Source organism: Hemitrygon akajei, chromosome 20 (genome assembly GCF_048418815.1).
Source record: "Hemitrygon akajei chromosome 20, sHemAka1.3, whole genome shotgun sequence".
NCBI lineage: Eukaryota > Metazoa > Chordata > Chondrichthyes > Myliobatiformes > Dasyatidae > Hemitrygon > Hemitrygon akajei.
This window is the reverse complement of record NC_133143.1, coordinates 70709004-70723405: the sequence shown is the minus strand read 5'-3', so window position 1 is coordinate 70723405 and position 14402 is coordinate 70709004. Positions and strand designations below refer to the sequence as shown.

The 14402-nt window shown below is 41.2% G+C and overlaps 1 protein-coding gene across 1 annotated transcript in view; it reads right to left on the bottom strand.

The window, feature by feature from the left end:
- Positions 1-14402, bottom strand: part of fam133b (family with sequence similarity 133 member B) — a 60315-nt gene that overhangs the window by 29010 nt on the left and 16903 nt on the right. The window contains exon 4 of the mRNA XM_073024577.1: positions 5732-5803. Coding sequence (XP_072880678.1) covers positions 5732-5803 — 72 coding nt within the window. The remainder of the gene's footprint in view (positions 1-5731; positions 5804-14402) is intronic.

The following is a 14402-nucleotide window of genomic DNA, read 5'->3' as shown; positions in this document are numbered from 1 at the left end:
CTCCAGTGTTTGCTCACTGGAGTTTGGCTGCGGCTGATCCACCGTGAGATGAAGAACTGCTGTGTGCTTGTTTTTGCAGAAAAATGGCTCCAGGACAATATTCTATACACCATCAACCTTCAGGCCATGCCGCTTAGGGACTTGTGCTAATATTATTTTTTGTGACTGTGTGCTATCATAACTGTATGTGATGTGCCTGTGTGTGGCTGTGCTGTGCTCTGTACCTTAGCCCCGGAAGAATGCTGTTTCATTTAGCTGTATACATGTGTATGGTTAAATTACAATTAAACCTGAACTTGAATTTTAAGGTATTTGAAGGATAGTATGACGGGGAGAGAGTTAATTCTTTAAATTTTAAACAGGCTGGTGAGTGCATAGAGCTAGCTGTCAGGGGTGGTGATAGAGGCAGATACATTAGGGACATTTAAGATAAGTACAGAGATGAAAGAAAAATGGAGGACCATGTGAAAGGGAAGGGTTAAATCGATCAGAATAGATTAAAGGGTCAGCACAACATAATAGGCTGAAGAGCCTGTGCTGTCCTATATTCTGTAACCAAGAATGAATAATAAAATGTGGCCTTGGCAGAACCCCTGTATCCTGCAAAGGAATTTTCTTTTCTTTTCTTGTTATTTAGAGATACCTTATGGTAGCAGACCCTTCCTGTTCAATTACATCCATATCACCTATTAACCTGCTAACCTATACATCTTTGGGACGCATAAGGAAACTGCAGCACCCGAAGGAAACAACCACTATGGTGGCGAAAGGGCCTACAGCAGTGAGATATACCAGTTTGTTGAATGGTGTTGCAGCAACAACCTGGCACTCAACTTAGGAAGACCAAAGAGCTGATGGTGGACTTCAGGAAGGGTAAGACGAGGGAACACAAACCAATCCTCAGAGGGATCAGAAGTGGAGAGAGTGAGCAATTCCTAGATGTCAACATCTCTGAGGATCTATCTTGGGCAAAACATACTGATGCAGCTATAAAGATGTCATGGCAGTGGCTATGTTTGATTAGGAGTTTGAGGAAATTTGGTTTGTCAACTAAAGCACTCAAAAACTTCTACAAACATACTGTGGAGAACATTCTGGCTGGCTGCATCACCGTCTGATATGGGGCAGGGGGGTGGTGGCTACCACACAAGATCAAAATAAGTTGCAGAAACCTGTAAAATTGATTCGCTCCATTGTGGGTATGAGCCTCCATCACCAAGGAACCCCACCACCCTGAGCACGCTGGGAAGGAGGTAGGAAGCCTGAAGGCATACATTCAGCGATTCAGGAACAGCTTCTTTGCCTCTGCCATCTGATTTCTAAATGGACATTGAACCCATGAACACCACCTCAGAACTTTTAAAATTTCTGTTATTTTGCACTACATATTTTAACTATTTAACAGACATATATATACTTAATGTAACAGTTTTTCCTCTATATTTATTTATCATGTACTTCATTGTACAGCTGCCGTAAAGTTATCGAATTTCATGACATTGCTGGTGATACCAAATCTGATTCTGATTCTTTGGTAGTCACCAAGAATGCAGGGTTTCTACTCCAGTTCTGTGGTTTTGGAATTAAATTATGAAATTAAACTAGGACACAGACTCTGCCACTGACGGGGCAAGTGGCACTGGGCAGGTAGGTGGAAGAGTAAACAAAGTGATGGTGCACTTCCAACATTTATACTGGACTTCTATACCTTCTCAGAATCAGAATCTCAGTGGAATTACTTGAACTTCTCAATGCCTCCACTTTCTGGAATTCTAATGTACAAGGCTTTATGGAGATCTTTAAACCATTTCCTCTAACTCCTAGAAACCTCTTGCTATGATGGAGCTTGGCAGTGATTGCTAGTTCTTGGAGAGTACAAGAAAAAGAAAAATCCTATTGCTGTAGGAAATCCTAAATGCAGCAATTATATCTGCCCAAAATGTCAACTGTTTATTCATTTCCATCAATGCTGTCTGACCTGCTAAGTTCCTCCAGAATGTTGTATGTTGCTCTGAATTTTCAACATCTGCAGAATTTAGTGTTTATCTAATCGTTACTGTTGCAAGAAAAAGCTAGTGAACCTTTTGCAATAATTTGGTTTTGTGCATTAATTACTCATAAAATGTGGTCTGATCTTCATCTAAGTCACAATAATAGACAAACACAATTTGCCTAAACTAATAACACGCAATTGGAATTTTCATGTCTTTTTTGAACAGACTGTTTAATCATTCACAATCCAAGCTGAAGAAAGTATGTGAACCTTTGCATTTAATAACTGGTAGAACCTCCACCAAACATTTCCTGTAGCTGCTGATCAGAATTGCACAACAGTGAGGAGAAAGTTTAGACCATTCCTCCATACAAAACTGTTTCAGTTCATCAAAATTTCGGGAATAGCTTGCAGGAACAGCCCTCTTCAGGTCTTGACACAGCATCTCAATTGGGTTAAGGTGTGGACTCTGACTTGGCCATTCCGAAACAAAAAAAAAATTCCTTTTAAGCTATTCTGTTGTTGATTTACTCATGTTTCATGTCATTATCTTGTTGTATCATCCAATTTCTATTAAGCTTCAAGGTGATGGACTGTTACCTGACATTCTCCTGTTAAATGTCTTGATATAATTTTGAATTCATTGTTCCCTCAACGACTGCAAGCTGTCCAAGCCCTGAGGTAGCAAAGCAGCCCCCAAGCCATGATGCTCCTTCCACCATACTTCATAGCTGAGATGAGGTTTTGTGTTAGTACGCAGTGCAATTTTTCCTTCAAACACAGGGTGAGCATTTCAGCCAAAAAGTTCTACCTTTCGTCTCATCTATCCACAGAACATTATTCCAGAAGCACAGTGGAACATCCGGGGGGGGGGGTTCTTTTGCCAACTTGACACTTGCAGCAATTTTTTTTTGGGAGAGCAGTGGTGTTGATGTGTATTTAGATTTTCAGAAGGCCTTTGACAAGGTGGCACATGAGGCTACTTAACAAGCTACAATCCTGTGGTATTACAGGGAAGATTCTAGCATAGATAAAGCAGTGGCTGACTGGCAGGAGGCAAAGAGTGGGAATAAAGGGAGTGTTCTTTGGTTGGCTGCTGGTGACTAGTGGAGTTCCACTGAGGTCTGTGTTGGTACTGATTTTCAACATTATATGAGAATGATTTGGATGATGGAATTCATGGCTCTGCTGCAAAGTTTGCAGATGATAAAAAGATAGGTGGACAGGCAGGTAGTTGTGAGGAAGAACAGTTGCTAAAGAAGGACTTGGATTAGGAGTATGGACAGATGGAATACAGTGTGGGGAAGCATATGGTCATGCACTTGGTAGAAGAAATGAAAGGGTTGACTATTTTCTAAACGGAGAGAAAATACAAAAAACTGAGGTGCAAAGGGACTGGGGAGTCCTTGTACACAATGAATTTGCTGGTTGAATCTGTGGTGAGGAAGGCAAATGTAATGTTTGCATTAATTTCAAGAGAACTAGAATATAAAAGTAAGGATGGAATATTGAGACTTTATAAAGCATCGGTGAGGCCTTACTTGGAGTACTGTGAGCACGTTTAGGCCTATTATCTTAACAAGGATACGCTGAAGCTATAGAGGGTTCAAATTAGGTTCATGAAACTGATCCCAGGTTTGAATGGCTTGTCAAATGAAGAGTGTCTGATAGCTCTGGGACCTATTCCTTCGGATTCAAAAGAATGAGGGGTGACCTCATTAAAACCTATCGAATAGTGAAAGGCCTTGATAAGAGTGGATATGGAGAGGATGTTTCCTATGGTGGAAGAATCTAAGACCAGAGGATACATTCTCAGAATAAAAGGGCTTCCTTTTAGAATGGAGGAGGAATTTCTTTAGCCAGAGAGTTGTGAATCTGTGGAATTCTTTGCCACAGGCAGCTGTAGAGGCCAAGTCTGTATAAATATTTAAGGCAGAAGTTGATGTTCTGACTAGTCAGGGGATGAAGGGAGACAAGAAGAAAAATAGATCAGCCATGATAAAATGGTGGAGAAGACTCGAAGGATTCTGCTCCTGTATCTTATGGTCCTGCATGAACACCATTCTTGTTGAAAGCTGTTCTCATAGTGGACATAAGAACAGAGACTTTAGTAAGTTCTAGAGACCTCTTCAGGTCTTTTGCTGTTACCCTTGTGTTCTTTTTCGCCTCCTTCAGCATTGCACATTGTACTCTCGCTGTGATCTTTACAGGATGCCCACTCCTAGGCAGAATAGCAACAGTATTGAATTTCCTCCATTTATAGACAATTTCTCTTGCTGTGGACTGATGAACACTCAGATCTTTAGAAATGCTTTTGATGCCTTTGCCAGCTTCATGCATCTCTACAATTGTTCTTCTAAGGCCCTCTGAAAGTTGTTTTGATCGAAGCATGGTGCATATAAACAGATCTTTCTTGAGAACAGCAGGCTCTGTGAATAACCTGACTGTGTCTTTTTATAGGGCAGGGCACCTCCAATCTTATTTGGAGTCAGGTGTTCCAATCAGTGAAATAACTTTTGTAGTAGGCATTACCCCATACTTTTGGAACCTAGACTATGATTGATTAAATGGTGTACTCCTTATTGAGGAGAACTATAACTGCTTGTGTGTTATTAGTTTAGGCAAATTGTATTTGGCTATTACTATGACTTTGATGACGATCAGACCATATCTTATGCAGAAAACCAGATATTTGCATGGGTTCACAAACTTTTTCTTGCAATTGTAGGTACAGAAAGCAGGGTCAAAGATCAATTTAAACTATGCCACCAGTACACCTTATGTCAGCTTCAGCAAGGGTCAATACCTCTTTGTAACAAGTTATTTAAATTTTCAGACATTATCTTTTTTTCCATATACAGTAAATCTGGTTAATTGGGCCATGAGTTAATCAGGGTGGCCACTTACTTGGGACAACATACAAAGAACAAAAACTAATCGAGAAAATAGCTGGGATGCCATGCTGGGCCAGTAGACTGTGGCCAAACAGTCTCTAATTAGTGTCGCACTTATGTGGACATTAGACACTACACCATGCTTAGAGTGAACAGTTTTTAAATAGCACTAGCTGCATGTGTTTGTGTTCAAAAAGACAATTCAAAACTATTTTGCTCACTGCGGTTTCAAGCATTCAGGCTTGGAGATGCAAGAAATGTCCAGGAGTGAAAATAGAATAATTCCTCTACTTCAACAAGTTAGAAACTACAAAGAATTTGAAGGCATCGATAATAATCTTGAACGTTACAATGAAAATGAAGATCTGGAGGATGCAATTGTCAAAAGCATTGTATGAAGACAGTTGATTAACTGCAGTAGGTACCTGTTCTGATTTTGTTCATTCTCAGTTAATGAAAAGAACATAGCAGCATTCACTGGATGAATTCCTCCGCCGATAACCATTAGGAACTAATACAGTTTTATAGAACTCTAGTAGTATCGGTAATTTCCAATTTGTTCCATATTTCATGTAAATACATAATTTGCTACTCCATAAAATTTCAGCCATTTGGCGCAGCCACTTGACTGAGCCAAAATGTACTGGTCTCGATATGACCCGGTTAACCGGAATCCACAATTTCAGACTTTTAGCTTTGTTCTGGAATTTATGATAGGTGTATGTTCCAGCCAGGAACTTAGTCAAGCTTATTGAAAGCAAATTTTATTAAGTCCCAGCAGAAGAAAATGTAATTGCCCCAAGTTTAAGGTGTGCCCAACTGTAATCACTTTGATAACTATTACCTCCTTCTTTTTAGATGAACTTTCACTTCCAAGTACCTTCTCCCTGTTTTTCTCAAGCTCTCTTCTCCATTTCTGAAAACAATAAAAGATTAATGCGAGTATTCAAATTAAAATCTAGATCAGTGTTACAGTGCCAGTGATCTCTGATGAGGGTTCAATTCCCACTGCTGTCCTTAAGGAGTTTGTACATTCTCCCTGTGACTGCGTGGGTTTCCTCCAGGTGTTCCAGTTTGCTCCTACATTCCAGGACAAACGGGTTAGGGTGAGTGAGTTGTGGACATGCTATATTGGCGCTGGAATGTGTGATGACACTTGCAGGATGCCCCCAGCACATCCTTGGACTGTGTTGGTTGTTGATGCAAAAGACACATTTCACTATCTTTCGATGCACACATGACAAATGAATGAATCTGAATATGAATGTTATATATTGCTGTAACAAATGAATGGGTGAGCAGCAGAGGCAGAAAGGAACACAGGAGGCTAGAAAAGTTTTGAAAAGATGAATAACATTTAACAAAGAAAACAGGAGATTTGGAAATGCATTGCTGGGACCTTAACTTACATCACAGCGTGAGGCTCTTCACCACAGACACACACCATTGACTTAGGAAGACAACTTGCCCAACAAATGAAGAGGGCAATACATTTTTAGTTTTGCCTGTGACATCCACAATTCAGGTCTAAGTAACAGACCTGATCTTAGTAACACAACCATTCAAACAGTCCACACTACCATAAGGATCCAGGATCCTTGATGGTAGTCAATGTGGATTAGAATGAAAGGAAGGTAAACTGTTTCTAAAGACTTTAAAGTAAGGCATATATTTTACAAATTTAATATTAAGAGACTTAGTTGGCATGCGTCAATCCCAGGGAATCATGGGTTTGCGCCTCTGCTGGACTGTGTCCTCTCCAGGGCGCAAGCCCGGGTGTGAAGGTTTGAAGAACCGGCTGTTGCCCATGCAACAGGTTTCCCTCTCCATGTCACTGATGTAGTCCAAGGGAAGGGCAAGCACCAGTACAGCTTGGCACCAGTGTCGGAGCAGAGGTTGCCAGAGTGAAGTTGTAAACAACATCAAACCGCTTTTCCCATGGGTGGGTATGGTCTCAAGGCAGCGGAGGTTTAAAATCAGAGTTTTCCTTCCCCTAGGTGGGCTGCCATCCAAGGCTGACAAGCCCCACCTGCTCAAGACTTATCTCAATGTTAAAGGGTATAGAGATGATTAAAATGTTTCACAGCATTTTTTATCAAGCAAATTAAATTTCACATAAAAGTCTTCTGGGAGATTTCAAGATCAAAATCAGACCATTTCTGAATTGCTGCGTGATCACACCAGTGCACGCAAAGATGTGGACTGCCAACATTCAACAGCCAATATAGGTACATGCAATGGCTTCAGGCAGTGGGTTTGGTCTAGCACAGTCTAGGGCAGAAGAGATAGAGTCATAGAGCACTATATATAGCACAAAATTAGTCCATTGCCCTTCTAGTGCATGCCCAACTGTTATTTTGCCTAGTCCCATCGGGCGACGCCTGAATCATAGCCTTCCATACTCCTCCCATCTATGTACCTATTCAAACTTCTCTTAAATATTGCAAACAAACCCACATCCACCACTTCCACTGACAGCTCGTTCCACACACACACCAGCCTCTGAGTGAAGAACTCCACCTCAGATTGCCTTTATTTCACCTTTCACCCTTACCCCATTACCTTTAGTTCTGGTCTCACCTTAACCCATGACCTCTAGCTCTGGTATCACCCAACATTGGTGGAAAAAGCCAGCTTGCCGTTTACCTAATCTATACACCTCAATTATGTATGTACCTATCAAATCTCCTCTCATTCTCCTGTTCTCCAAAGAATGTCCTAACCTATTCATCTTTTACCTATAACTCAAGTCCCAACAGTATCCTTGTAAATTTTCTCTGTACTCTTTAAATCTTATTTACATCTTTCCTGTAGGTAGGCACACAATACTCCAGATTCGGCCAAACCAACATCTTGTACAACTTCAACTTAACATCCCAACTCAGGTACTCAATACTTTGATTTATCAAGTCTGATATGCCAAAAGCTTTCATTATGACCCTATCTAGCTGTGACACCACTTTCAAGGAATTATCGATGTTTTCCTAGATCCCTCTGTTATACTATATTCTTCAGTGCTCTACTGCTCACTGTGCAAGTCCTACCCTGGTTTGGCCTCCCAAAGTTCAACACCCTACAGAATTAGAAATGGATTTAATATCACTGGTGCACGTCATGAAATTTGTTTTGTGGCAGCAATACATAAAAGAATCTCTAAATTACAATATGAAATATACAAAGTACTGTGCAAAAATCTTAGGCACCCTAGATTTTTTTGATATAAGTTTTGTTTCAGATGTCTATTTTTCATCTTCTGCATTAGTTGTCAGTAGAAAACAGCAAATTTTAGATAATCAAATGTTCATTTTCCAAAAATTAAATGTGAGATAATTTTTTTGTATTTCTTTAAAGGAAGTAAAATACTAAAAGACCACTTTTCAAATATATAAAAAAAGATTACTTTATAGGTATATAGTCTAGTACAAAGATAACAGGTGCTAATGATCAATGACATAATGAGTAGAATGAACTAAACTGATTAACTGAAACAGAAATGGGTGTACAAGGACAACTTAATTAAAAGGTGACAGTGTGGTAGATGTGGCAGTTTAATCTTCAAATCATTAATTCTTACACCATGGCAAGAGTGAGCATAGTACCAAGACAAAAGGTGGTCATCCTGCATCAGCAAAGGCTCTCCTAAGTAGAAATATCAAGGCAAACAGAAGTTTCAAGATGTACTGACCAAGCTCTTGTGAAGAAGCACAAAGAAACAGGCAAGGTTGGGGACCAGAAACGCAGGGGTGAGTGCAGCAGACAAGAGATACATCAAACTGATGTCCTTACTAAATTGGAAGAAGTCCAGCACAGCTCTGTGTCATTCCACGATTCAAGAAGGGGAGAGGGTGAAGAAAGGAAATTCTAGGCCAATTAGTCTGACCACAGTAGTTGGGAAGATGTTGGAGTCGATTGTTAATGATCTGGTTTCAGGGTATAAGGGAAAATCTTTCCTGACAAATCTGTTGGAATTCTGAAGAAATAACAAGCAGGATAGACAAAAGTGAATTGGTTGATGTTGGATACTTGGATTTTCAGAAGGCCTTTGACAAGGTGCCAAGAGGCTGCTTAATAAGTTAAGAGCACGTGGTATTAAGGGGAGAGATACTAGCATGGATAAAGCAGTGGCTGATTGACAGGAGGCAAAGAGTGACAATAAAGGGAGCCTTTTCTGATTGGCTGCTGGTGTTCCACAAAGGTCTGTGCTGGGACCACTTTTTATGTTACACGTCAATGACTTGGATGACAGAATTGATGGCTTTGTTGCAAAATTTGCAGACAATACAAACATAGGTGGAAGGGCAGGTCGTTTTGAGGAAGTAGAGAGGCTACAGAAAAATATTAGAAAGGCAAAGAGATGGCAGATGGAATACTGTGTTGGGAAGTGTATGGTCATGAACTTTGGTAGAAGAAATGAAAGGGTTAACTATTTTCTAAATGGAGAGAAAATACAAAAATCTGAGGTACAAAGGGACTTGGGACTCCTTGAGCAGGATTCGTTGGTTAATTTGCAGGTTGAGTCAGTGGTGAGGAAGGCTAATTCGATGTTAGCACTCATTTCATGAGGACCAGAATATAAAAGCAAGGATGTAATGTTGAGGCTTTATTAAGCACTAGTGAAACCTCATGGAGTATTGTGAGCAGTTTTGGATCTGGAGAGGGTTCAATGGAGGTTCACAAAAATTATTCCAAGATTGAATGGTTTGTCATATGAAGAGCATTTGATGGCTCTTGGCGTGTATTCACCAGAATTCAGAAGAATGAGGGGTGACCTAATTGAAGCTTATTGAATGTTGAAAGGCCTTGTGGATGTGGAGAGGATGCTTCCTATGGTGGGAGAGTCTAGAACCAGAGGACATAGCCTCAGAATAGAAAGTAATCCTTTTAGAATGGAGATGAGGAGGAATTTCTTTAGCTAGAGTGGAAACATAGAAACATAAAAAGCCTACAGCACAATGTAGGCCCTTTGGCCCACAATGCTGTGCCGAACCTGTACTTACTTTAAAAATTACCTAGGGTTACCTATAGCCCTCTATTTTTCTAAGCTCCATGTACCAGTGGAGGATCTATGGAATTTGTTGCCACAGGTGTCTATGGAGGCCAAGCCTTTACATATATTTAAAGAAGAGGATGATAGAATCTTGATTGGTCAGGACATGAAGGGATACAGGGAGAAGGCAGGAGATTGGAGCTGAGGAAAAATGGATCAGCAGAGCAGACTTGATGGGCCAAATAGCCTAATTCTGCTGCTCTATCTTATGCTATCACCTCTGAACTCAGAAACCACTGGAACCCAAGTACACCCCTCTACAGTCCACAGAAGATTTGCCAGAAGTGGTCTTCGTGGAAAAGTTGCTGCCAAAAAGCCATTCCCCTAAAGTGGAAACAAAACCAAGGGACTCACCTTCACACAAAAATACAAGGATTGGGATGCTGAACAAAGGCAGCAAGTGGTCTGGACTGATGAGTCAAAATTTGATTTTTTTTGCCTCAAATGAGTGGAGTTTCTCCGTAGAAGTTCTGGAGTGTGCTACATGGATGAATGACTGCAACCAACATTGAAATGTGGCAGAGGTTCTCTGCAGGTTTGGGGCTGCATTTCTACAAATGGAATTGTGATTCAGTCAGAATTAATGGGACCCTCCATGCTGAGAGTCATAAGCAGATTCTCATCCATCATGCAATACCATCAGGGAGGCATCTGATCACCCAATTTCAAGACAATGACCCCAAACACACAGCCAAGGTCATAAAGAACTATCTTCAGTGAAAAGAAGGGGAAAAAAAGTTCTGCAACAGATGGTATGGCCTTCACAGAGCACTGTTCTCAGTTTTCAGAGGTTGCCTGGGATTACCTGGAGAGACAGAAGCAAGCAAGACAGCCAAAGTCTGCAGAACCATGGAAAGATCTCAAAGATGCTTGCTTGGGACAACCTACCAGCCGATTATCTTATTTTTAAAAAACTGCATTACAGTGTACCTAAGCGGACTGATATAGTTTTAAACGCAAAGGCTGTTGTACCTCTTTTTTTTCTTACTGTTGTTTATAGTAATTTCTTTAATATTTAGTAACGTTTTATTTCATTATTTTTGAAAGCATCTTTACTTTACAGAATTCTTTCACATCTGCCTAAGAGTTTTGCACAGTACTGTAGCTCTTTCACAACCCTGGGGTGTAGTCCATCTGGTCCAAGTGACTCACTTAACTTTAGACCTTTCAGTTTAGGCCAGCATACCAAAAGCTTTTTTCATCACCCTATCCACATGAGATTCCACCTTCAGGGAACTATGCACCATTATTCCTCAATCACTTTGTTCTACTGCATTCCTCAATGCCCTACCATTTACTATGTATGTCCTATTTTGATTAGTCCTACCAAAATGTAGCACCTCACACTAATCAGCATTAAACTTCATCTGCCATCTTTCAGCCCACTCTTCTAACTGGCCTAAATGCAATGTTGGCATTTATTTCAATGGAAATAGAATATAAAAGCAAGATAATTCTGAACCTTTATAAGACGCTAGTTAGGCCACATTTGGAGTATTGTCAACAGTTTTGGGCCCCATATCTCAGAAAGGGTCTGTTGTCATTGGAGAGAGTCCAGAGGATGTTCACGAGAATTATTCTGGGAATGAAGGGGTTAACATATGAGGACCATTTGGCAGATCTGTGCTTGTACTCACTGGAATTTAGAAGAATGCAAAGGGATCTCATTGAAACCTACCAAGTGTTGAAAGGACTAGATAGGGTGGTTGTGAAGAGACTATTTCCTATGGTGGGGGTATCCAGATATAGTGGCACAGGCTCAAAATTGAGGAACAACCCTTTAGAACAGAGATAAGGAGGAACCTTTTTTTAAGCTGCCACACACTGGGATATTCTTAAGGCAGAAGTTGATAGTTTCCTGATCAGTCAGGGCATCAAAGGATATGGCGAGAGGGCAGATGTATGGGGTTGAGTGGGATCCGGGAACAGCCATCATGGAATGGCTTAATTCTACTGAGGAACTCAGCGTTTTGTGTGTGTTGCTTGAATTTCCAGCATCTGCAAATTTTCTCTTGTTTTAATTGATGTTTATTTAAGAATGGGGTCCATGGGAGGGGTAGCACCTCTAGATGGGGGGCTTGTCACACTCCTTGGAATGGCTTGTAATCTATTGGTCTCCACCAACACCCAGCTCTCACCTGTGGCTCCTCATAGCTGTTTGCATTTGACAGCGGCCACACGCCAGGCAACGGCTTTGACGGGCTGGCTAAACCAGGTGAGGGTAGCCAACGGGTCTGAAACCCTTGGTGAGATAGGAATTTGCTCATCCCAGCATGCGAAGACTGCTTTGGTGAATCGGGCGGAGGAAACTCTGGGGATTCAATTGCTGAGAAGCCGTTGCATCAACACATTGTGGAGTGCATATGGCATGGCAGAGCACTTAAGAAGATGCCGCCATCCAATGCAGCCAAGGAAGTTGCCAGATGTAACAATTTTTCATGCCACTGGATCCTGACTTCTGAGGCTGTGAGAGTGGGATCGTCTCTGTGCAAGGCTTTTCAACTTTAATATCTTTCACGCACTGGTTACATTGTGCAACAAAAGGTCGGCTGGTGGCGCAGTGAGATCAGACCAAGCTCGAGAATGGAGGTTCTCGAGTTTGATCCAGTGACAGGCCGCTCCTGAGCGCGCTCTCCATCTGTGCCGGGTTGATGTCCAACTCGCAACTGGGCCTTGTAAAAAACACTGCCACCCTGCACAATGTAGTCTTCCTCAGACCCCGAGAGACAACCATATATATTAGATATGGCCCTTGTGGCTAAAGGGATCGGGGGTATGGACAGAAAGCAGGTACAGGGTTCTGAGTTGGATGATCAGCCATGATCATACTGAATGGCTGTGCAGGCTCGAAGGGCCGAATGGCCTACTCCTGCACCTATTTTCTATGTTTCTATATTTAAGAATATATAATTCCTATTGTTCTGGGAGATGGCATTCCTGATGGTTTCTGCATTGTTAAATGTCAACACTGCATTGTGATGGCAGGTGATGCAAAAGAACTGACATTTTGTGTTAACAACTTTTTAAAGCAATTATATGTACTCTGATATTTTCAGTTTTTAGCTGCGAATATTTAGGTTTCAATTTTCATTCTGGAAAAATAGGGTGAAAATGGCAGGTGGAATTCAATGGAGACAAGTACAACCTCGTACTCAATGTTCAGTAAGATTAAGGAATTGATCGTGAACTTCATGAAGGGAAAGTCAAGGGAATACACGCCTCATCAAAGGATCAGCGGTGCACAGAGTAAACAGCTTCAAGTTCCTGGGTATCAACATCTTCGAGATTCTATCCAGGGCCCAACATATCGATGCAATAACGAAGGCACGATAGCAGCTATATTTTATGAGGATAACTGGTACATCACCAAAGACTCTCGCAAGTTTCTTCAGATATACTGTAGACAGCTCTGTCTGCATCACTGTCTGGTATGGAGGGACCACTGCAGAGGATCGGAAAAAGCTGCAGAAAGTTGCAAATTCAGCCATCTCCATTGTGGGCACTAGCCTCCCCAGCATCAAGGACATCTTCAAAAGATATTGCCTCAAAAATATGGCATCTATCATAAAGGATTCCCATCACTCAGGACATGCTCTTTTCTCAAGGTGGTGATACAGGAGCTTGAGGACACACACTCAATGTTTTAAGAAAAGCGTCTGCTGTCAGATTTCTGAATGGACAATGAACCCAAGTACACTAACTCACTGCTTGCAGGACAGACAAAGGAGAGTCTGTGGATGGCTGTTTACATGTATTTTCTGAGGGCATTTGACAAGGTGCCACCCATGAGGCTGCTTAACAAGAGCTCATGGTATTAAAGGAAAGATACTAGCATGGATAGAACATTGGCTGATTGGCCGGAGGCAAGGAGTGGGTATGAAGGGTGGCTTTTCTGGTTGTCTGCCAGTAGCAAGTACCGGTCAGAACTGAGACTGCTTCTTTTCATGTTATATGCCAACAATTTGGATAACAGATTTGTTGGCTTTGTGGCCAAGTTTGCAGATGATACAAAGATAGGTGGAGAGGCAGGTAGTGTTGATCAAGCAGGGAGTCTGCAGAAAGATTAAGACAGATTGGAAGAATGGACATAGTAATGGAAAATGGAATATAGTGTCAGGAAGTGTATAGTCATGCACTGGGGTAAAAGGAATAAAGATGTAGACTAGTTTATAAACCGAGAAAATTCAGAAATCAGAGATAGAAAGGAATTTGGAGTCCTTGTACAGAATTCCTTAAAGGTTAACTTGCAGGTTGAGTTGGTGGTAAAGAAGACAAATGTAATGTTAACATTCATTTTGAGGACTAGAATATACATGGATGTAATTCTGAGGTTTTGTAAGGAATTTATCTGATCTCTGTTGGAGTATCGTGAACAGTTTTGGATCCCTTATCTGAGCAAAGATGGGTTGGAACTGAGATAAGGATGAATTTCTCTAGCCAGAGGGTAGTGAATTTGTGAACTTCATTT